The sequence below is a fragment of the Mytilus californianus genome, unplaced genomic scaffold, assembly GCF_021869535.1.
Source record: "Mytilus californianus isolate M0D057914Y unplaced genomic scaffold, xbMytCali1.0.p SCAF_29, whole genome shotgun sequence".
NCBI lineage: Eukaryota > Metazoa > Mollusca > Bivalvia > Mytilida > Mytilidae > Mytilus > Mytilus californianus.
Window position 1 is genome coordinate 407,501 of NW_026262678.1, and position 24,749 is coordinate 432,249.

The 24,749-nt window shown below is 32.0% G+C and overlaps 2 protein-coding genes across 6 annotated transcripts in view; one reads left to right on the forward strand and one right to left on the reverse strand.

Annotated features, from left to right (window-relative positions):
* Nucleotides 1-9,071, forward strand: part of LOC127732845 (uncharacterized) — a 25,893-nt gene extending 16,822 nt beyond the window's left edge. Inside the window, exons 2-8 of one of the 4 annotated variants that reach the window (XM_052242024.1) lie at nt 459-615; nt 1,124-1,423; nt 2,265-2,374; nt 4,217-4,400; nt 4,809-4,958; nt 6,902-6,981; nt 8,468-9,071. In XM_052242024.1, the coding sequence (XP_052097984.1) occupies nt 516-615; nt 1,124-1,423; nt 2,265-2,374; nt 4,217-4,400; nt 4,809-4,958; nt 6,902-6,981; nt 8,468-8,584 (1,041 nt within the window). In that variant the 5' untranslated portion in view covers nt 459-515 and the 3' untranslated portion in view covers nt 8,585-9,071. The other 3 variants (XM_052242025.1, XM_052242023.1, XM_052242026.1) reach the window with 3 other exon arrangements.
* Nucleotides 9,072-15,637: 6,566 nt separating this feature from the next.
* On the reverse strand, nt 15,638-24,664 carry LOC127732846 (uncharacterized). Of its 2 annotated transcripts, none has more exons than XM_052242027.1 (5): nt 24,383-24,664; nt 23,345-23,457; nt 21,677-21,857; nt 20,914-21,080; nt 15,638-16,330 (listed from the first exon to the last, which is right to left on the reverse strand). In XM_052242027.1, exons 1-5 carry the CDS (start codon nt 24,447-24,449, stop codon nt 15,863-15,865), a joined length of 996 nt encoding a protein of 331 aa, XP_052097987.1. In that variant the 5' UTR covers nt 24,450-24,664; the 3' UTR covers nt 15,638-15,862. The 2 variants fall into 2 exon arrangements, with proteins under 2 accessions (XP_052097987.1, XP_052097989.1); XM_052242029.1 differs by having other exon boundaries at nt 16,084-17,492; nt 24,383-24,658.
* Between the last annotated feature and the right edge of the window lie 85 nt (nt 24,665-24,749).

A 24,749-nucleotide genomic window follows, 5' to 3' on the forward strand; every position in this document is an offset into this window, starting at 1 on the left:
AAACGGCGGAGGAAAAAGAATAATAATAATAATAATAAACAAACGAAATACAGTAAGGTCTTTCCATTAAGAAAGGAAAGACCTTAATAAACAAACGAAATACAGTAAGGTCTTTCCATTAAGAAAGGAAAGACCTTAATAAAGGGAATTAGTTATCATTTGATGATTTTCACTTGGCCCGTCGGAAAACTAAGTTGTTGATTCTATTTGTCCGACGCCTACTTACATTTGCCCCGGACAATCAGGTTGTAGCATTTCGGGTCCTTTTACATTTTATTATGCGGAATGGGGTTTGTTCATTATTGAAGGCCCTACGGTGACCTGTTGTTGCTAAAATCTATATCATTTGGTCTCTGGTGGATAGTTGTCTCACTAACAATCATACCACTGACATCTCCTTATTTTATGTTATTACTTTCTGATACAAGATAACTGTTTTAGTTCATATTACATTTCAGGTTACATTTCAAACTGACGATCGTCTCATATTGTATGGAAATTGGTATTTCTTAATCATGTGCCATCACTTGCAAGAGAGTCGTACTCAAATGAATCTGATATTGATATTCCTGCATTGTGTATTTACTGTGGCGTCTGCAGATCCAACCAATAAAGGTAAGCAGTATCCCTAAAATTTGGAGCAATCACTAATTTACTTTGTTGATAATTTTACGTGTTTAACACTAACTTCAAGTTTATCGTGGTAGTATTTTTTTCATGTCACAATGAAATAAGCCATCTTACTGGAAAAAAACCCATCGCGATACCCTGGACAAGAAAATGAAATAGCGAATGTGTGGACAAATGTATAACTATAAAAAATAAATTATACTTATTAGTAAATAGAATTTTAGATATGGATTACACTAAAATATATACGAATGCCAATCGTTTTATTTCTGTTCTTGCGAAAATAAATTCATACTTTTATTTCTGTTAACTTGTTGCCAATGACGGCGGAGTTCGTCAATGTCTATCGTTGAAAGCTTTTCTCACAATCTGCCTGTTATTCATAGAGAGCATTATTATAACATAGAAGGCGTACTTGGTACTTTGCTAAACATATTTTTTTTATATATCTAAGTTATAGCAATAAGTTAACATTTACCATAATTTTTTTCAGTATTATACTGGACGATAGAAGACCTTCCTACGACATGTATTTTTGGAAGTAATGTGACATTGTTCTGCAATACATCAGCAGTAGGTTTAAGAAAAACTACATGGATGAAGCAATCTGATGTTATTCTTCATCAAGGCCTCTCATTTTATCCAGACAAATATACAGGAAATGAAGTGACTGATGGTTTCTCTCTCATAATAAAAAATGCCACTGAATCTGATTTCAATACGTCATACACGTGTTTGTCAGATGTTTATTCGTACGAAGCAGTTTTGAAGATAAACAGTTCAAATTTCATGTGTAAGCATAATAACTGTTATGCTTTATGAATACGACCGTTCATTTTATCCGTCGCTTGAGCGGACGAGTGAAATTTCCATCCAAGAATGTTTATTTGATATGTCTAGATAACCAGAAATTAAGTAAAAAAATCCTTCAACCAGTCTTTTTCACCGAACAGGTAGTATAACTTGAGTCATTGTAACAAACTTTGGCGAATGCTGCTTGTATTAATACTGTATCTAAAGAGCTTTAAACGCTTTTATAAAAAGCTTGTAATGTTTGGACTATAAAATGTAATATGATAACAGTAACAGTAAGGTGTGAAATACATTAACAATTATGCCATAAGCTAATATAATGCTTCAATTTTGTTTGAGAAGTACACCATTTTTATGTAAGAATTTCATACTTTACGTTTTTCATTGGATACGCAAGCATACAGAAGGGAACCTGAAATTACATGTATCAAAGAAATAAATAACTAACTAAATGTCGCAATTAATTATACTATTGAGATTATCGATAAGGTGAAAACCTGGTCACGTTACAAATGAAATCATTTTAGTCTAGGAAACCTTTGAATCCATGTGAACACCTTATTGTAATAAAGTAAAACTAATAATATAAATGGGGAAATATACATTTATGTGCATCGTATTACTAGGTTACATGAAAGCTTAACTACAAATGTAGCTGTGGTATGTTTCGTTCGAAGTCTGTGCATTTTGATACACAGGTACATCAAAACTATTGATATAACTATTCTACGTAATGATTATGGATATATATTCATGACCTATATTTTCACCTTAGATATATTTTCATTATTATTCCTTTAATTTTTTTTGTTACTGTAAAGGTTTGCCACAAAACAAGAACTCGTCATGGATAATAACTGGTAGAAATATTTCTGTACATTTGAATCTCGATAGGTTTTTCCCAGTACCAAACTGCACAACCAAGTTTAATGTAAGTATCAAAACAATAAATACAAGTTAAAGGAACTAATTATGTATTGCTATTTGAAATAATTGATCGAGACTTACAAAAATAAGAAATAGTGGTACATGTTGTATGATTGCCAATGAGAGAACTCTTCACCTATGACCAAATTATTGCTGTTAATGTCAACTAAATGGGAAGCTGTTTTATTAAGCAGTTAAGCTGCTTTATGCGAGCACCCTATTAGATTTGTGTTCTACCCAATAAATGCTGAAATATGTGCCACTGTTATTATCTGGCTGGCTATTATGTTATTTATAACTAATTGAACACTTTTTTCATACTTTTTATTCTGGAGTACAAAAAATATGACCAGAAAAACCTTAAATGATCGTCGAACCACCCGAAAGTTTTGAAGTTGCACATAGAAAGTAGTGCTCGATAGAAATCCTTATGTAGATTATTATCCCCTGTGCTGTTGGTTAAGATGTCAAAGAACAATTGTATGAAATATTTAATCGCCGAAATCTCTAAAGACGAGTCGTTTACATTTCCCAAATGGCAAAAGTCGTAGGAATATTGTTTGTCGTCGATGCGTATTAAATACGTCAGTAGTCTATTAATAATCAGATAAGTTGGCGGCAATTTCAAATTACATGAATTAGAAGACGAAATGTACGTACCTTTTAAATTTGGAGAATTCTGATGATAGAAAGAAAATTATTATTAATCATTTTATTCGTTTTTGTCCGAGATGATTGTGATTATTTAAATCATCTTAATTAAATGTATGCTCATTTGTATTCTTGTTAATGTTATTCCGTTTATCTCGTAAATGGCCTTCATGCTTGTCAAATCAAGTTGTTGTTATTGTTATTTTATGAAATAAAACTAGAGATCTGATTGGTCGATGTCAAGGTCATTTCAAGATGGTTTCCTTTGTGTTTTTAGTTCAGGCTTTGGTGTTACAGAATTCTACATGTGCTTTGATTTAGCTCAATGTGCTTCAAACAATATTGAGATTAAAACTTTAACAACTATTTTCTAAAGGACGGCATTATTTAATTTCCAAAGTCGCATATTTTTGTAAAATATTAAGTTCCGAATTTGTGACGCGTATAACACCGTAATTGTTTCTGATTTACAAGGACTTTTCAATTTCTGGTATTGAAAAATACAACTTTTTCGATGTTTCTTTTTTTGAATTTTTCATATTTAAACACTCGTGAAGTGTTCTAGAATCATTTCTATGCGATTCCTTCAGCAACTTGATGCTGGTAAATGGCTTTTCCATGAAAATGCTGCAAAAAGAAATCGCATGATACGAAAAGAAGGTAACGACTTACATCAACGTTGTACTTTATGTTTTCAACAAGTTGAAGTTACAAACAGTTTTTTTTCTTAATTCCTATTACAGTTATTTAAAGTTCAAATAAATGTTTTTTTTTTTATTATAATATTAGTAATGGAAGACAGTGAAACCGTAATCAAGATATTTTAATTCACTTATGATTTCAAATACAATTGAGAATGGAAATGGGGAATGTGTCAAAGAGACAACAACCCGATCAAAGAGCAGACAACAGCCGAAGGTTACCAATGGATCTTTAATGCAGCGAGAAACTCCCACACCCGGAGGCTTGCTTCAGCTGGCCCCTTAACAAACATGTATACTAGATCAGTGATAATGGACTTCATACTAAAATCAGAAATATACACAAGAAATTAAAATTAAAAATCATACAATACTAGCAAAGGCCAGGGGCTCCTGACTTGGGACCCCAGAGAATATAAACATTAATTATGCCAGAATAGATAAATGTTCTAAGTAATTATACTATAGGGTTTTTGTGTCATGTTTCATTGCAGAACGGTGTGCTGACAACAAACCAACAAGAATCACTTTACCAGGAAAACCGGTTCTATCATGGAATAATAAACATCACATCGCATTCCTCTGTTGACATCTGTGGTGGTAACCTGACAGTTGTGTGCATGTTCGGAGATTTATATTCTATAGATATTGCAACCAAATTCCTTCAAGATTGCAGTGGTAATATGTTTTTGTATAAGTTATCTTTGATATCATACATCTGAAGGTCCGACCAAAACCTTCTTACAAACCTTGAAAAACAATTCATTGTGGCAACTGTGGAAATCATCGTCATGGTCAGATATTTGTTTTTCCCAAATCTGTTTGTTTCGTTGTTAATCAGTCACACAATTTACGGTTGTAAAGAAGAAAAAAATATTTGTTATTATTTTGAGGGACCAGCTAACTTATCGGTGGTTCTATAGTTGTCAATCTGTTGCCCGCGCCTGTCCGTCCATTATCACTTCCTATTTACATACAATGTGAAGATAAGAAATCAATCGATAACATTTTTTTTTGTCAAACATTATTCGTCAGTTCTCGTTCCATAAATCCTCTTTATTGCATTTACAATTCATTTACTTTCAGTGAAAGGAAATTCTGAATATAGTTTGGAATTCTTGGGTACCGTCATTGGTGTATTTATATCATTGGTAATACTGTGTATAGTCTGCTTGCTCTTCTTTTATGTGTATGTATCAGAGCGCAAAACGATAAAGGGAGAAATGCAACCTGGAGGTAAGTATGGCTATATTTGTACACAAAAACAGTCAAATACTTGATATTTTTAGTGTCATGTAGCTACTAGTATTTCATAACTATATTGGTTTGTAAAACAGAATAAGCACTTTACAATTAAATGACAGAAAACTAACATTTCGGAAAAGCAAATTACATGTATGTGACAAGACCCATTTCTTAAAAAACGGATACTTTGATTTAAGTCAAAATACGGTTTATGGATGTAAAACTAAAACAAATAATTGGTCGCATACACTGTAAAAATGGTGTTTAGAGTCTAAACATAATCCTAAACGCGAATTTTGTTCTCACTTGAGCACATGTTTAACCTTAAACATGTTCTACTTTGTATATATGTTTAGGTTTAGAACATCATAATACTGTCTCATAAGAACATGTTTAACCCTAAACATATTTAATCCTCTAGAACATGTTTAACCTCTAGGTGTTTCTTTCCTGAACATGCTTAAACTCCGTCATGTTCCAATACTAAACATGTTTAGCCTCCGTCATGTTCCCATTTTAAACATGTTTATCGGGTATATTTGTGCTTGAGTACTCGTGGTAAATACTACTGTGACAAGAGTCATCCAATCAGTCTTCAAAGACCATACAGTAACTCCAAAATCTACTGTCGGTGTCTAACATTACATTGGAATCTTTAGATGTGCAAGCAGTCGCAACCTGAAACAGATTAACACAATCCACAAAGTATCATGTATAAAATACCTCAATTTTAATAATATTTCTTTAAATATAATTAGCATAACGTTTGTTTGCGATTCCTTTTATAAATAATTAACAAAAAAACGTGAATTCAGATGTGTAGATGTAAAACAAATTTAAAATAGTATGCCTCCCCCTTTTTGTCGATATTGTAAAGAACCTTGTGGTGTTTGAAATTTCCTGTAAGGACACTCTCTAGTTTCACCTAATTACATTGTTATTGACAATTATAATAGATAATACTTATCTGACAGTTCCGTTGTCGCTTTTTGAACCTTCCATGGCATGGATTGCTGATCTTCTGCATCCCGGAATTTCAAAATTTAAAACGCATGATTATTTGCGCACGCGCCAACAGTGCTTCCTATTGTTTGTTGTGTTCTAAACCTAAACATGTTTAGGCTCATGTCATGTTTAGCTTATAGTTATATCTAACTTCAAGTGTCTTGTGTTCTAACCCTAAACATGTTTAGAGGAATATCACGTTTAACATAATCCTAAACATGTTTAGATCTAAACATGTGCTCAAAGTGTTCTATCTCTAAACTCCTTTTTTACAGTGTATGTTCTAGATGATTAATATAAACATGATAAAGAAGAAGGTTATTTTATCTAAACCAATTATGGTTTCATGACAGCGTGTGTGTCTATTTGTTTCAGTTTCAAGATGCAAAAGGCAAACACCAAGAATACAAATTAGTTTACACTATGATATAGGTGGTACGGGTAGGGACTCAATTTATAATTTTAATCATTATGACCAATTAATATTGATAGATATTGATTTTATTTTGTTTATCCTAGCCTCGCATTTTGGTGCTGCTTTGATGATATTTTTTCAATCTTATAATGTTTTGTCTTTACTATATTTTCTGTCAAAGAAAGTCAACAATTATGCGTTTGCTGCTAAACTTACTTGCTTGTAGATCTTACTTTGATGAAAATATTCAGTCTTTACAGATTCTCTCTATATATCATAACTTTCACCAAAGACGTGAAAAAAATGGCAAACTAATGATATTGTTACTGAAGGGCACTTACGTAATGAGTTGGACAAACGGTTTGAATATTTTTAACTAATTGTTAATTTTTTGATTCTCGAAAAGTAAAACGATCAATATATTATATATGTTTTGATTACCGTAAATGAAAAAAAAAAATTAAATAGAAGGTATAATACATATAAAAATATGATGCTTAATTTCACTATACAGTTAACTCTGAAGAAATCACCCCATTTACAGAAGTGGTGAAAAGTAAAAAGAGTGATAAAAAAGAAACAGAGGTACTACATGCACTTGATTATGTGAATATGATATGTACTTACACAATGTATACTATTTTTTAAGCCGCCACTTAATTTGAAAACCAATGCAACACCAACACAAAACAGCAATTGTCTGTGAAAATGTATACGAAATGTTCGTAACTCCCGGTAGACTGATTTTGTACAAGCATGAACAAAAGAAATCAAAATGTGTCGCTATGAAACCAGAGGCCTATTCTTTCATTCTTCGGTAGTTGGCCAGAAGAGGTCCAATTTTTTTTGCATTTGAAATGTCTTCTGTTTCTCTTTTATCTCTCCCTTTTAAATGGGTAGATTGGACCTAGGTAAAGGCACATAACAAACCTGGCGTCGTTTATGAATGCAGATAAAGTTGAATGTGAGCTGTGTGATAAACGTTTTTGTGGTACATGTATGACAGCCTATGTAGGACATTCCTGTAGTGACGATATTAAGATGGATGAAGATAAATATTTCCTTTAAAACATCAGTTCAAACGTCTGCTTAATTGTAGTTCTATCGAATCCCATCAGATATTACCGTACAACTAAAAACAAATGATGAAAATATCCTATGAAAAAGTGCACACAAAAAAAGAAATTGATGGTTTCATATTATGGAACAGTAAGGGGACGACCATTTGATATTCTGGGGAGGGCAGTGGGTAGGAGGATTAGTTTAACGGATTAACTATAATTCATTTTAAAATCTGTCGCTATGCATTCTTATTTTTTCCAGTTTTTACCAGGCCAGCATATTCGTACTCAAAATTCTCCTGTCCCAAACACCCCCACCCCAAAAAAGCAATTATAAATATCAATTGATTGTCACCTTATTTTACACGAGTTAAAATTGATATTAGTTACTTATTTCTAAACGTCCAATGGCAACTATTTCATGCATGTTCAGGATATGTCATATAAAAATAAGGAGATGTGGTATGGTTGTCAATATGCCAGCTATGCACCAAAGTTATGATGAAACAAATGTACAAAGTTATAATTTACGGCATAATTTATTAACAAAAACAATTTACGAAAAACAAATATAACAGACATGAACCGACGACAATCACTGCACTACAGGCTCCTGAGTTAGAACAGGCACATAAAGTATATAGCGGGGTTAAACATGATTGTGAGCTTTCAACCCTGTAAAAATCAGTTGCAGAAAAAAACCCAGATCAGGAAATTAATACACAAAGTACAGATCTATGAGTACTCGCAGTTACTTGCAAAGCCTATAACAACTAATAAATAAATCGGGATTCAAAGACTACCTTTATATCAAATTATTAAAAATAGAAATCAATATTACAGATGAAGACAATATTAACAAAAGTTAAAATGCTTCCAAGCAATTATCTAGGGCAGAAATCCAGCAATACACAAATCAATTACTGTCTAAAAAAACAGTCAATGCTATATTTAAAACAAATATAAATGTGATAAAAAAAACTTTAAAAACAATTACAAAATTTTAATTTCGTTTACAGAATGAAGAGCACAGATTTATAAGGCACAAGAAGAAACAAAGAACACAAACTTTTGCACAATATTTACTGACCGATTGTTTCAACTTAAATAGAAAAAACAAGGATAAAGGCAGATGAGATAATGGATTCGTCAATCTGTAAATACGAATCAAGTATTAGAATTTCATGTCGCTAAAATACACGAGGAGGCATTTATATAGTTGGAAACATCAATTCGCGTGTCTGGTTCACCTTACTATACAGTTGTAGTAATTGACAGAAGACATATACAGATCATATACTAGTACCATAGTCTAAATAAACACTATCATAACCTAATGGGAAAACAACAACAAATTTGAAAATAACTATTATACTCAAGTCGTAAAGATATATTTGACTAAATCACGATGTAGATAATATTTCTAAAATTGAAATTGAAAGTCGAAAAGATTAATTAGAATCTAATATGGAAAACAACTATTTCTACCCGAGGTGCATTTATAATACACCAATAAGTAAAACCGTAGTCAATTTTCAGACTGTATACAGTATTTGGCCTTTAACTGGTACTAGGTTATATCTTGAAATACTTAGTTAACGTTACAAAAATGGTTAAATGTTACTGACATATGTAATAAAACACAGGTTATCAGATATCGGAGGCAAGTTGCCAGCTCTTTTTAATTTAATTAAACTATGACAAAGTCACATACAATTTAAATTCTAAGGTCAGGCGTCCTAGTTCTCCATTACTTTATTGTTAAATCTCTTTCTTTGTAATTTTATTGTTTGTCTACCCTAAAAAATAAATACAAATTTTGAATGTGATATGTATATTTTTAGAGCTGGTTTAAAAATATCATGTATATAACCCTTTGAAGTATCAACAATATAAATGATGCACATTCATACGGAGAAAATGTTTTAATGTGTAATATATTATATGTATATACTTGCATTTGTACATATAAAACATGCTTCTAACGAATTTAGAACTTGTTTTCTTCCTGCATTTAGTTATTTTTTTAAGAAAACTTTGCTTATTTTATTGCACATAGCAAATTTTTAAAAATGCATTAATTGAATAATTCTATAAATCTTGAATATAGAAAACATTTTGGGTTACGATTGAGCAGTTTTTTGGAATTGAAATATTAAACATAAGTTATATTGACAATTGGGAGGGCAAATGACGCATTACATCATAAATTGTTAACAGAAAATCGAACTTTTGGAATGATGATAAATTAAAGATGAAACAAATCATCTCACATCAAACGGTATTGACTTTTGCTTATACTCGTAGTTATATTCTAGTCGATATCATTGTTATTGCTATATTGTTTTTAATTTTGTTATTGTTATTATTATTACCCTAGTTTAATGTTTTGTCATCAAGAGTTTAGTGACAATAAAATATTGAAATGTAAATAATTGTTGTTTCGTGTACTTGAGTGGTATGCTTAAAACAAAATCGCAGTTGGATTTATCCACGCAAACATGGCAAACGGATCTAAAATATAATATGCATAGCACATTAAAAAAAAAACATATATTGCGGACACGTTATAAATGGTTGAGTTAACCGTTGCAGGAACGGTCCATTATGCATCTAATGTGTGCATGTATACCACTTCACCTTTGGTTCTCTTAACCATCACTTTTTATTACAGTTTCTGCATTTGTTTGTTTGTTCGTTCCCTTGTCTTGTTTCTATGAGATACACACAGAATAAGGTGTTTTATGGCCCCGCCGACTCAGGTCGAGGCCATATAGTATTATCCGCAACGAGCAGTTATACTTTTTTTCTGAACGCCTTCACATATCGAGCTGAGTGTTAGTATGTGAGTCTACTATGATTAGTTACAGATCGAGTTTTACTTTTGGTTGCGCTACGCTTTTTTTGTGACGACATTACGGATTTGGACTTTGAATATTTCATGAAAATAACAGTTATACTGACTTTCGTTCTCAAATTTCAACTCCTAAAAATGGCTTCAAGCTTTTTTTGCGAGCGAGGCCATTCGTGTGGTTCCGACACATCTAGTTTATATATGCTTTCTCTTCTCATACTCCTCTATAAGAAAAACTTTTAATTTTGCTTAAGAGGAAAGGGCCTGTTTCATTATTGTTTTATAAAAAAAAAATAAGTTTACCTCTTGATATCGTTTGACTTGTTTGTATCGTTGGATTGCTGTCTAACTGATGTAGCCCACGCGTCTGCTTTTATTCATATTGATTGCTAACTCAAATTGCAATTAGAACAGATGTAAAATTCAGGGGCTCTATGTTATAATAGTTGCATCCGTCGTGTTAATTGTGTTTCTTTAAATATATATCAATGAAAAATGAAAACACTTTCGTTTTTCGTGTTTTGTTTTGTGAAATCAAAAACGAAAAATGAAAAATGAAAACACTTTCGTTTTTTGTTTTTTGATAAATTCAAAACGAAAAACAAATGGACACAACACGGACCCACCGAATACATTCTTTAATTTCTTTACAAAACCCGTACAAGTTTGTTTGTTTTTTGTTTTGTTTTTTTTTAAACCCAGGCGTAATACTGTAGTTCTCGAAATAACCTTGACAATATAAAAGGCTAAATTTGAGGTGAAATATGGGAAAAATGTGCGTCGTTTGTTAAAGAATAAGTTGATCATTAATTTTTTTGATATTATATGTGAAAAATTAGCGCCGGTAAACCAGGTCTGCACTCGAAAAAAAAACTGGACCGATTCACGTTATAAAACACTGTCCGATTATGACACTGTATCTTCTGTGCTTTAAGTCTTTTTATACATTCCTTTTTTTCCATTAGACATCGTAAATATTAATGTTTTTATGATCGATATACATCGTGTATACATTTTTATTTATACTGGTTATCACGGGTTTCATTATTTGTTTAAATTAAAAAAAAAAAAAAAACCAATAAAGAGGTCAAGTATGTTTTTTCAAACAATTGCAAAAACTGCATAAAGTAAGCAAACGTATTATCTGCGGTTAATATAAGAAAAACAGTGAAATTTATATATTAAGGGACATAATTCTGACGAACCTATAAATCAGATGAATCAAATAAGTAAATGCAGTATGGTATGAAAGACAACTCTGCCTTAAATGAGCAACTACCAGTGAGAACCTGGATTCGTTTTTCACTGAAATGATGGAGCTTTGTGGTGAGGTCAGACATGTTGCCTCAAACATGCCACCCAATGACTTCTCCTTTATTAAAGTACATGTACACGAGGCATCGAATTTATCGTCCTCATTCAGACAGAAATGGACGAGTTTTAACATATACCGCACATCGAAACTGGCGGTTCTCTTTTACAAAGTGTTTACAACCAGATGCGAGAAATATAGGACTGATTTTTTTATTTATTAAGTATAAGTTTTATCCTATCATATGCTAGTGAAACTTTGGCAGTGGTTGTCGTAACACATATTGTCAAGATTTTTTTTATTATGTCACTTTTTATACTTCTACTTTTATTTTTTTTTATTATAACTGTATAATTATTTTATTGATATTTCGATAATTTTGCGTTAATGTAGTTTTTTTTTACTATCTCAATAACATCTATTCACACCTTATATTGACTTAAACGAGTCTTTGGTGTCTTCCGCCATTTTATGGACTCGTGGCGAATTAGGGCTTGTTAGATTTGTTTTTCTGGATATTTGTGTCGGTGGGTTGCTGTCTTCTAATGTTTATTTAGATTACAACATCAGACTTCGATATTCACTTTAGTTTACTGCAGTTATATTAGAAAAAGCAAACTTTATATTGTATTAAGACCATGCACATAGCGTAAGTTTTAACTATAATACCCATTTCACCATCTTGAAAATCCTCTACCTAATAGGATGATAAGAAGATGCGGTAGCATTACCAAATAACGTAGAAGTAATTATAATTTCCAATGGTTCGATAGTATATACTGGGAAATTACTGTAATAACGGTACTAGTGAATACTATTTATACGGGTACTTCGTATGTACACGTATATATACATATCACGTGATATTGATATTTAGCGGGAATATTTTCCCTTGTTGGTCACTTCTAGCCAAGCATCAGACTGGACAACAGTGAAATAAAGTTCATTTTTAATTGTATTGTTATTATAATTTGTATTTAGTAGGAATTAGATATTTTACTAAAGAGTAACTTAAGTTATTACTTATTACATATAGATAGTATATTTACTTTATATACAGTCCAAGTATAACTCTCGAGACGGTCTTCCGAGCATTTGGGTTTGGACACAGGTTTCCCACATTTTCCACTTTATTTAAAATGTAGTCTTTTGACTGCAGTTTAAATGGAGTTTGACCGAGGTGACTCGTTTTTGTTGGTTTTTCCTGGCCGGCGGGATCGTTGATGACAGAGCAAAATATTTTTGAACACAATTTGCTAATTATTCTATTGATCTCTTTAATGAAAGTGAATTTATTGTGCATTGCTACTCATGCTTTATGTATATTGTGTTTATCAATTATATTTAAATTGATAAAATATGGGGTCCACCAGTATTGCTGGGCTATCGGCTATATATAGTATTTAGTATTTATTGAGATGCCTAGAAATAGTTATTAGTAAAGTTGATACGGAACTATATATCACCGTACGGCCTCCAACAATGAGCAAAACTCAGTACGGAAAGCAAGCTATAAAAGGTCCAGAAATGACATATCTAAAACAATTCAAAGATTTATGTACAAAACAATAGATAAACGAAACACAAATATGACATACAGCAACAAACGACAACCACTGAATGACAGGCTCCTGACTCGGGACAGTCACATACAGAATGCGGCAGTGTTAAGGTTCACGTGGACCCTTCGTCTAAAATGGCTGCATTTTCACCTCAAAATTTACTCTGAGTACAGACAAACCTGTGCATCTGGAAAAGTTTGAAGGCATAGCATGCCCTAGATAAATAAAATTCAAATATATTTTATGTTTTAGAAAATTAAAAACTAAACCGGATTTTGCAGTGCACTTTTTTTCATTCCACCAGAAGGTGCCAAAATAAACAAAGTTGGGAAAGAGGTTTGAGAACTTCCCCACAGGTAATAATTGAAGTGAACTGTTTTGATTGACATGGACAATAGATGGACAATAGATACCTGACAATAATTGGTGATTTAAACTGTGTACCTGAGTGGACCATATCAAGTGAAACTCAACTGTTTGTTAATTTTATCATCTTCTGCAGGGACGAAAAAAAGTGCACTACTAAATCCAGTTAAGTTTTAAATTTTCTAAAACATACAATGCATTAGAAGTTTATTTATCTAGGGCATGCTATGCCTTAAAACATTTCCAGATGCGCAGGTTTGTCTGTCCTCAGAGTAAATTTTGAGGTGAAAATGCAGCCATTTCAGCCAGGGTCCACATGAAACTTAAACAAGTTTTGCAAGCGTTCAGTCCTCCCCTAGCATAGGACAGTGGTGTAAGGCACAACATAAGTCCATCGTCTGCGTCTATTCATATACACATATTGGAAAAAAAGTCACAGATTTTCAACACCTAACCATTTATTCATTTGCAGGCAATCCACGAGAACAGTAAATTAAAATCACAACAGGTAATATTTCAATTTACGTACAATAGTAAGCATAATACCAATATCACTTATCCCGTGAATTCGTTTCTGTATTGTTGCCCCGATATTCCAACAACCAATATAAACACCACCCAATTAGTATAACACTTCAATCGTCCGACAATTGCAAATCACTATTGTATAAATTGAAAACCCCTTCAAAGAATCGACCTTGTCGTGCTTATCCTCTGTGTATATTTTAAGATAGAGGACAATATCCACCTTTTTTACTTCAGGGGCCTGGTTTTCGAAAGTATCCCAAGATATGTCATAAGATTTATCTTAGGACAAGTTTTATGACCATCTTATGACCATCATATGATAAGTCATAGAATGTAAATCAAAGCTGTCCTAAGATAATCATACCTATGACGCTCTTATGACTGTCTTAAGTGAACATTTTTTTATTTTGTTTTGAATAATGATTAAAATACCAATAAAAAATAAATAAAAAAAATAATAAGTATGAACATAATAATAATTACCATTTTATTATTTTAATACATGTACGAACATTTTATATTTTTTTTTCATTTTAATGAAAATGGAATTATATATGAAAAGGAATTAAAATCTGAGTTGATAATTTGTTTAAATTTAGTTTGTATATACAAATGTATAATAAATCATGAACATCGCGTTCATGTATTATCATGTATACAAGTTTTATTTGATTGTGAACATACTTTTAAGATTCGATACACCAAGTACCCGCTTAACGAAATGGCCGTACAAATACGTTGATAAAGTACTATATAAGGACAGAAATAATATTTTTATATTTATTATACAAAATTATGAGTAAAAAAAGGAGTCAACATTTTACGTCGCAGGGGATTTTGACGAAGTGGAGAAGAAAAAATCTTTACTATTTAGCCGACTGAGCAACACATCTATAATTTTTATTGTAATGAACATGAAATTATACATGAAAAGTTATTAAAATTTTAGTTGATAATCACAAGACCATCTTAAGTCATGTCGCAAGGTGTCTTAAGTTTACGACAAAAGTTATTACATATCGTAACTTGGGACACTTTCGAAAACATATCTTACGACTATGACATGTCCTAAGACCATCATTAGACATGTCTTAGTCATAAGATACTTTCGAAAACCAGGCCCCTGGTATATAAGAAATGAAATGACCCTATACATATCTATAGGTAACTTAGAAAAAAATATAATATGTTGGTTTACGAAGACAAGGTATTTGTCATTTCGGGGGCTTTTATAGCTGACTATGAGGTATGAATTTTACTCATTGTTGAAAGCCGTACGGTGACCTATGAATGTTAATTTCTGTGTCATTTGATCTCTTGTGAAGAGTTGTCTCATTGGCAATCATATCACCTCTTCTTATTTTTGTATGATATATTATATATTGGTAATGGATAAAAAAAATAACGCCCTATAGAATATAAAAATCTGAAAAACAGTCCTCAGCAGTGCATTTTCTCGTCATATCAAAAAACATGTTCAGACACGCAATAGGAAAAGGTATCATTGTTAATATTATCTAATCATGGGTGTTCCATTCTTTCACACTGAATATGAACCACAATGTAATAGATCGAAAAAATATATTTGTCGAATTGTTAATTGAGTATCAAGTTAACGAAAAAGGTTACCTGATTATGGTTGGTTAAATGATGGTTAAATGTATATTATGACTATGAATATGCATGACATATTTGCCACTGAACGTTAAATGTATCAGTTATGTTAGACTATGATTATTCTTGACAGATTGGGCGAAGAAAACATTCAGAACAAACGAAAGCAACATGTAAATTATAAATTTATCGACCAGTCTGTGCTCTTTATTGCTTGGCGTAGAAAAAAGCAAATGCCATCTCTGTGTTTAAACCGACCAGGGATTAAGAATCGTTTTATGTTCAGTTCTTTTAATACCAAATCGTTGTCATCGGTTTTTAATGAATTCGATATGGTTAAACGCCGACCGAGGAATATATCTCTCCCTTCCCTCTCTCCGAAAAAAAACCCAAGTAATGTTAACATTACAGTTTGTTCAAATTCGAACACTGTTATACACGAGATTTTATTTGTTATAGTTAAAGTACAAATAAAGCAAAACATTATTTGTATATCCGTTTTTAATATTAGTTGGCGTCGTGTAGGATGAAATTGAATAGTACCAGAAACATGCACGTGTCCGTCCTGCACACAAGACCAGCACCAAACAAATAGTCGTATGAGTATAGTTGAGCTTAATTGCAGCCTGTATTTCTTCTTGCTTTGCTATTACAGAAAAAAGAAGAAGTTCCGTATTTATAGAGAAACATGTCAAACCCTCTACTCGATTCATCTCTCCTTATTTTCATGACATCCTTGTATTCGATTAATACACTACATGCATTTTACTTGCAATGTGTCTACCCTTTCCTTCGCATCAGAGTTCAGCAGCGCATATAACACGCATATGTTCCAAACGCGTATATCAATTTCGCTTTCTTTCTATTAGTAATACAAATATTTACATTAAAAGTATTTGAATGTGCTTTTTCGTCACAGTCCACATTGGATAAAGTAACCTCACACACTATTCTGACCGCGAGCCGCTACTATTATTTTTTTACTACTAAATTGTCCGCGCTCACTGTAGAAGTTACATATTTAGTTTGACCGGTCTAGGATCGACATCATTTGCATAACCTCCTGCCTACGGCTAGCAGGCAACTATAGAAACACAGAGGCAGTGAACATACTTGATTTGTAGGTTAAACAATAGAATATTCACAAATCTTAAGAATGTAACATTATAACAAATGTAATCGTAAGTGTTTGTGTAGCATATTAGTTTTACTTCATTGTACATATACATGTAATGTAAATCAATATTAAGTTAAACTAGGCATTTCTATAACAGACCATTCTCATTTTGAAAACATGTTCTAATTTTTACATAAGTAGAGAAAGTCAGGTAGAAGAAAGAAGAGATCACATTTGGTCTGAAGTTTGGTAAAATAAAGCATGTGAACATAGTAAAACGTCTATTTTTACTATTGAATAGATATAAGAAGATGTGGTATGAGTGCCAATGAGACAACTCTACATCCAAGTCCTAATTTGTATAGTAAACCATTATTGTTCAAAGTACGGCCTTCAACACGGAGCCTTGGCTCACACCGAACAGCAAGCTATAAAGGGCCCCAAAAATGACTAGTGTAAAACCATTCAAACAGGAAAACCAACGGTCTAATCTATATAAAAAACGAGAAACGAGAAACACTTATGAACCACATCAACAAACGACAATCACTGAACATCATGTTCCTGACTTAGGAGACTACTTTGATTTAATCGAAACGTAATGCCTAAATTGATATCGATGAAAATCCTGAAGCATGCAGATCTTGATTTTTTTAAATTACTGTCACAGTGGTAGTGAATTCAACAGGATCTACAAAAAGAAAAATACATGGAGTTAAATTATCCTGTTGTAGAGTGGGTAGTTAGTCGTTTCATATTTCGGTACACATGTATTGTTAGAATTTTGATTGAATGATTGATTTTTCAATATTTAACGCCCCTTATTTAGAAAACTCAACATACACAATTCTGTTGAATAAAGGTTAAAGATTAATAAATTTATTCTCATATTCTCTGCAAAAAAAACACCCGAAAATGACATGAACATTGAAATATTGTCATCCTTGGACTTCTTCCATCCGTCAGTAGTCATTAAAACCAGTGTTAATGATGGGCGTCCGTTTAACTGTTTGGAATGATACTCGCGTTGACTTGTCTGGTTGAAAAGGGAACTTGATATCCATAGAGAGTTCTATTTGTTTTTTTACGAATAAGTCCCTTTGCAACAACTCATTTTAATTATAACTCCGTTTATAATCTGTTACAAGGCAAAATGTTTGCCCCTATTTAAACATACATACTATCCTACTGTCTGTCGATACATTTATTTTTGGCATTGCACTAGTCATGTCTTCTTTGACTGTCCATGACGTTAAAATACTAAATCACTGGGATGTGTTTTAGTTGATTTTAGTCTCTGATGCATGATTTTTTATTATTAATTGTTTTGGCTTTTAACTAGCTGTCAGTAACTGCGAGTACTCTCTAATCGTACCTTCTTCTTTATTTGACCTGTTGATACTAGTTGTATTGCTTTTTTGTTATTTAATGTTATTCAGGGTTATATCTGGTCTATATACCAGCTTTTATAAGTGTTTGGTATAACTATAAATTTTCACTTCGTACTATGAACATCAAAATTATTTATTTTGTAATAATATTTCCTTTCTCTATTGGTACTGTACACGTATACCTGACAAAAAAATTATTTTCTTTTACCTGTGTTTAAAGTTATTGCAAATGGATGGTATTTTTGTTCGAGCATATTGTTTTTCTTTAATTGTTTAACATTTCTTACCGATATAACATGTTACTTTTATTATTCTTCCCTTAGTTTATTTATTTTGTATTCCAAATTATATATTTTGTAAAAATATTTCCTTTCTCTATTGGTACTGTACAGGTATACCTAACAACAAAATTATTTTCATTTACCTGTGTTTAAAGTTATTGCAAATGGATGGTATTTTTGTTCGAGCATATTGTTTTTCTTTAATTGTTTAACATTTCTTACCGATATAATATGTTACTTTTATTATTCTTCCCTTGGTTTATTTATTTTGTATTTACATTGTGTCATAGGTCAAATTTATTTGTTCAGTGTATGTTCAATGATGTTAATATGTCCTTTGATTGAGTTAAGCTATTTCAGTTGATATTTTATAGTGTGTCTTTCTATGTTGTGATGTTACACTATTGTTTCAGAAAAAGGGTGAAGGTTTGGTACCATTAAAACGTTTAAACCCGCTGCATTTGTTTGCACCTGTCCTAAGTCAGGAATCTGATGTTCAGTAGTTGTCGTTTGTTGATGTGGTTCATAAGTGTTTCTCGTTTCTCGTTTTTTTATATAGATTAGACCGTTGGTTTTCCCGTTTGAATGGTTTTACACTAGTAATTTTTTGGGGCCCTTTATAGCTTACTGTTCGGTGTGAGCCAAGGCTCCGTGTTGAAGACCGTAATGTGACCTATAATGGTTTACTTTTATAAATTTTTACTTGGATGGAGAGTTGTCTCATTGGCACTCATACCACATCTTCTTATATCTATGTACCCTCATTTTCCATGCAGTATAGGCATATTTGAAAATCCCACATATAAAAGTCCCTGAAGGTTAATTTTCGTGATGTTGCTAGTCGGGGGTCTTTATTCTCGCTTTTGAACACAATTATTTTTGTTGAGAAGAATGTTCATCATTTTCATCCTGTTTTGGGCAAGGTTACTTTATTCAGTTTGTAACAGAACATACGCCCCTCGGTACTTTGCTTGTGCGCCAATTGGCAGTTCATTTGCGCCAAAAGAATCTTTCATTTGCGCCACAAACCACATTTCATTTGCGCCTACAATAAAACATTTCATTTGCGCCAATATTACAGGATTTGATAAAAATTAGATTTATTCAAAAGAAAGTTTTAATAATAATTTTAAAGCACAGTTTTTGTTTGCATAATAAAACATATTCATCCGAAATCAGTCATCACAGAACCATAATGAAAGCACAATACACAGATACGTTGCACTGAAAACCATGGTTGTGTTCGTTCAGAGTTTTTATATTTTTGTTGTTGTCCATATCTGTTGTTATTCTGACTTTGCAATTTTTTTTGGTACCCCTGAACGACTTGTCTCCAATTTATGAACATCAGTTAACCTATTATAATATATGTGGTCATCATAAATTACAGACTATTGAATTTTCTCTGTTTGTCCCCGAATTGACAATGTCCATCTTGACACCTCAAACATGTGAACACTATATGATTGTAAACTAAAGTGACTGTCAGTTTTGTATTAGAAATGAGTATGAACTCAATCTGATTACCCAGGGGGAATACTATAAAAACATCTTATTATATTTAAACTTTTCCGTTATATGTTTCATGTAAAATGGCGCAAATGTAGTTTTTATTTTTTGGCGCAAATGAAATATAACCTTGTGGCGTAAATGAAAGATAAGATTTTGTAATAATCGGCGCAAATGCAATGCGGCCACACCCCCTCCCCCCCCCCCCCCCAAAAAAAAAAAAACAACAACAAAAAACCCATTTTTGAATATCAAATGGTCGTCCCCGTATAGCCTTGTGTTAGGTGAAGTTATACATCTCTAATACAAACTCAGCATTGATAATGTTTACAAAATAGTTTCGAATTCGATAGACGTGTTCGCCATGTTGATAAAGTTTAACCGATGCATTCAATTTTGGAAAGAAGTGCAAAATACAACTACTTGCAGTGTTGATGTTATAATAATTTTGGCTTGTTTCAACAGTTTTTTCTTGTGATTGCTTTGTATTTATATAGTTATATTCAAAATTACGGGTTGGATTGATATAATTAATCAAATTGAATGTGAGTTACCTTGCAGTTCCTGGTAGATAACCCTGGTAGATATACTGAGGAGTTTGAAATGTTGAACGCACATTAACAAATGCATATGCAATTAAATAGCAATCGCATATATAACAACAGTCTTCACAATTGATTTTCTTTGTCAACTTTTTGAGGCAGTGGGGTAATATTCTTTCAAAGTGGTTTTATAAATATAGAATCGTTTTCTCATTTGTAGTTTTATTAACGAAAAATCATCACAAAAAGGAAAGAAAGTAATTGTTCTATTTGAAAAAAAAATGCGTTGGATTATGTAAGCGTTATACCGTAAATTGTAATAAATGATAAATCGACAGTGCGCCATAAGAAATAATATCAACTGATTTTGTAAAACGCAAGTTTTTTACCTGGTTGTTTTCTTCATGTTCCGGTTTTAGCAATGCTTTTCTTTTACCACGAATCAAACATACAGCTGCTACAATACATGTAGTTACAAAGCCAGAAACAGCAATACACAAGGGAACAAGTACAGGTTCATGCGTGTTACTCAAAGTGGTAATTTCGAAATGTTTGTCTGTAACAAAATATGTATCATTATGATAATGGAAGTTGAATAATGAGAATAAAGCCTGTACTTGTATAATGCAAAAAAAACAAAAAAAAAAACGAAAAAAAAATGAAAAAAAAAGAAGAAAAAAAAAGAAAATGAACGCATTATTTCTTAAAAGAAAATATATTGTATGTTCATCTATGGAACTTTTGTAGTCTGATAACCATGTTTTAAAAAAGAAAAATTCCTGAAAACAAAGGAAAATGAAACCAAAAGTACACAAAACCTCCCCAAATTTCATACACATGTCCTACATGAGAAACTTCACCAGTGTTAACTATTAAAGATGGTGCATGTTTTAATTAATACCATATTCGGTATTAATTGCTAGATTTGCATGTACATAATGTACATGTAGTCTTTGTTATGTTTAACAATATAATTTCTTTACTCTAAATGATTTAAATTAAGCACTTGATTGTTTGCTGTAGAAGATCGCATGGTTGTTCTTTTTAATCGGTAAGCTGACTCATATTAAATAGCTTGTCCAGTGTTGTAATCTTTTACGACGTTAAGTTAGCAACAATCAATTAATTAATAATCTGTCTCTAAATGTTTACCATTACATGCTGGTAAAACATGTTTTCTGCTAACTAGCATCCGTAAACCCATCAATGTACATCTAAGTTCTATGTTCCCTCCGCATATTTTTGAATTGTTGATTAACGATATACTTGCATTTTTGTAGAAAATGTCTATCATATGGTTATCACTCCTGTATGTCGTTGAAATGAGATTTTTCTTTAAAAGAATATATATGATAAAAGCAGATTGTATAGGAAAAAAAAACCTCCCCAAAAAATTAAAAAAACATAAAAAGAAATACTTGATTGAAAAAAAACCTTGCTCAGATTCAATTTGTAAAACACAGATTATTTTTCATGTCACGTCCTTTTATTACGGACTATATGGAATGGGTTTTTGTCATTGTTAAAGGCCGAATGGATACCTATAATTACTAATATCTACGTCATTAGAACTCTGATGGATAGTTGTTTCATTGACAATCAAACCAAATCTCCTTTTTTTATATTATTTGTAAGCCTATCATTTAACCCAAAGCAGTCATTGGCTTCAGTGAAGAACCATTTGTTCATTGAATATACACCCAACGACTTCTATTCTCAATGGTGGAACTGTTTGCCAGAAGCTTTGATCTTAGGGAGGCTATCTCTTTATTTTAGTAACTATGCTTAGTAATAGACAATTGACGTATATACATGCATTTATATGAAAAATAAGCAATTCAACTGTAACGACTAAAGTATAAAAATACATTTAAAGGCAGTTTAATAACCAAATATGTTCTCATTCAATATTTGTGTATGATTTTGTTATAAAAGAATGTGAATAAGACGCGTCCTTTTACTCCCGTCGCAAACTGCGATAGTAGGTCTACTTACCGCTCGACTCCGTCCGTCCGAAATACGTTGTGTATTTTCTTTTTTTTTTGGGGGGGGATGTATATATTTGTTCTGCAGCTTAATTATGTTGAATTGTAGATTGTTGGTAATTTTTATATCTGTCATGCAGCTAGTTCCTTTTTTATGCTGATAACTTGCAATTTTACAACACTCATTGTACACGAAAAAATTTCGTGAATAAGTTTTCTTGGCTTCAATGGAAGAGAATAATCTTATATTTGGTATGGAGCTTGATAATGTTGAGTTGTAGCATGCAAGCAATTTTTACATCTGCCTTGCAGGCATTTCCTAATTGGCGATAGTTTGAAATTTTACAACACTCATTTTATAAGGAACATTTTTATAATAACTGTTATCTATAACATTACGTCAAAGAAAGTACTTTATTCTAGTCGAATTGAAGTCAGGTTTGGAAATCATCTTCATTAGTTATTCTTCAGTACGCATGTTACCTCAATGAATTGCATGCAGCGAGGCAGGTCCAGACTCTGTGTTGGTCTTGGTAATTTATTGAATTATAAAAGCGTTGACCGAATTGCGTTTCGGATGAAGATCAGAAGGGCTTCATCCTAATACTGTGCACACGATCATCGCTTTAATATACTGCACACCCGATAAAACTGCAAAAAGAAGCATTCTTTTTGTATAAGTACATGCGAGTAAAATCAAGAATTTCAGTTGCTTTCTTATTCTTTATTTGAAAATAAAATATGATTTTGGAATGCATCCAGATTGCTATCTGCCAATCAAATTGAAGTAATCAAATGTATCACAGTATAGAATGTTATTTTAATTGTTTCTTACGTTATGAAGTAATTCACATCTCGGCATAGGATATACATGTTGAAAGGTAATATTAACCCCAGTTTGTCCCTTTAAACTCCATGTAATATCTATTCGTTCCTCCGTTGGCAAAACTACAAAATACATTAAATTCAATGAAACTTGGTGAACTGGTCGAACTGATTTGTCAGCGACATATCAAAAGAAAGACAACTCTAACCAAAAATGTATTTACTGGAAAACAAATAGCGTGATTTCGTAAGTCCTCATTCATTACATTCTGATTGATCAAAGAATATCAACCAACAATATCAATGCGACATATACTCAGTTTTTATTTTTCAACATAGGAATATAACTCAATCAGTGAAGAAAAACAAGAGTAGGCACGATGTTTTGATTTTCAAGGGAAAAGCGGGGTGTGACTTAAAAAATGAAAATTGTGACTTGAAAATAAGTAATCTTGAACAATACAGGATGGAAATGACTTCTCTGCATCACATTATGGTACCAATTATATCTACTATACCATATGACTGTGCATTTCGTAAATTAATGTTTTTTCAGTGATTCTCGAGGTAAAAAATCAAACTTTGAAGAGCCGATAAAACTAAAAAGGACCAAAAGTAAAGCCACAAAATGTAAGATATAATTTTGTACAGTGTTGCAACATATTTTGTTCTTTCTAAATCTTCCTGGCTGCACGTTTATTTGTTCAGGCATTGGATGCTTTTGTCATTTTAAAGTATAGAGTCGTAAAATTCGTATGATTATCAATTACATAAAAACCATAAACCATGCTTTCGCGCTCTTCTACCTGTGCATCGTTGTTCTTTTTTCACGAGTGTGTGTGTAGGGGGGGGGGGGGGGGGATCATGAAAACATCTGAAATGATTCGTGATTTTTGATTTCAAATCAAAATTACGGAATTTAATAACACGTCTATGTAATCTTATTATATTGCATTGGTAAAATTAATCGGAGTATGATAAATTCGGGATATACTAATAAATTTAGTGGCATCTTCGAGTAAATAATTATAGATGTATCAATACTTACGTTTTTCATCAACTTTGTTAGTCCAGGTTAATGGAAATAGTAGTACTAGAATCAAACTCCAGATCATAAAAAAGCAAAAAACGTGTTCACTACAATTCAGTGCAGGTTAAGAATTATTACGAAAGACAGAATATAACACATACACCTTTACACGTTCAATGTTTTGATTTACTATGTCACAATTCCTTCAAAATCAACGTTGCATAATATACTGCAATATAATGATGCAAGAATTTATACTGAACACCCTAGAACACATTGCCTTTCTTTGACACGTATACACATATGTCGTTTATAGCAAATTTAGTAATCGTTATAACACGTTGAATTGATAATAACTATATTTAGAAAACATTAAAACGTAGGC

Excerpts from the sequence above, each read along its gene's own strand:
- LOC127732846 (XM_052242027.1), bottom strand. The coding sequence starts at position 24,449 with ATGATCTGGAGTTTGATTCTAGTACTACTATTTCCATTAACCTGGACT. Across the intron at positions 21,858-23,344 it reads GATGTGAATTACTTCATAAC|AAAAATCTCATTTCAACGAC; the intron begins GTAAGAAACAAT and ends ATTCTTTTAAAG. Across the intron at positions 21,081-21,676 it reads TGTTTTACCAGCATGTAATG|ACAAACATTTCGAAATTACC; the intron begins GTAAACATTTAG and ends ATTTTGTTACAG.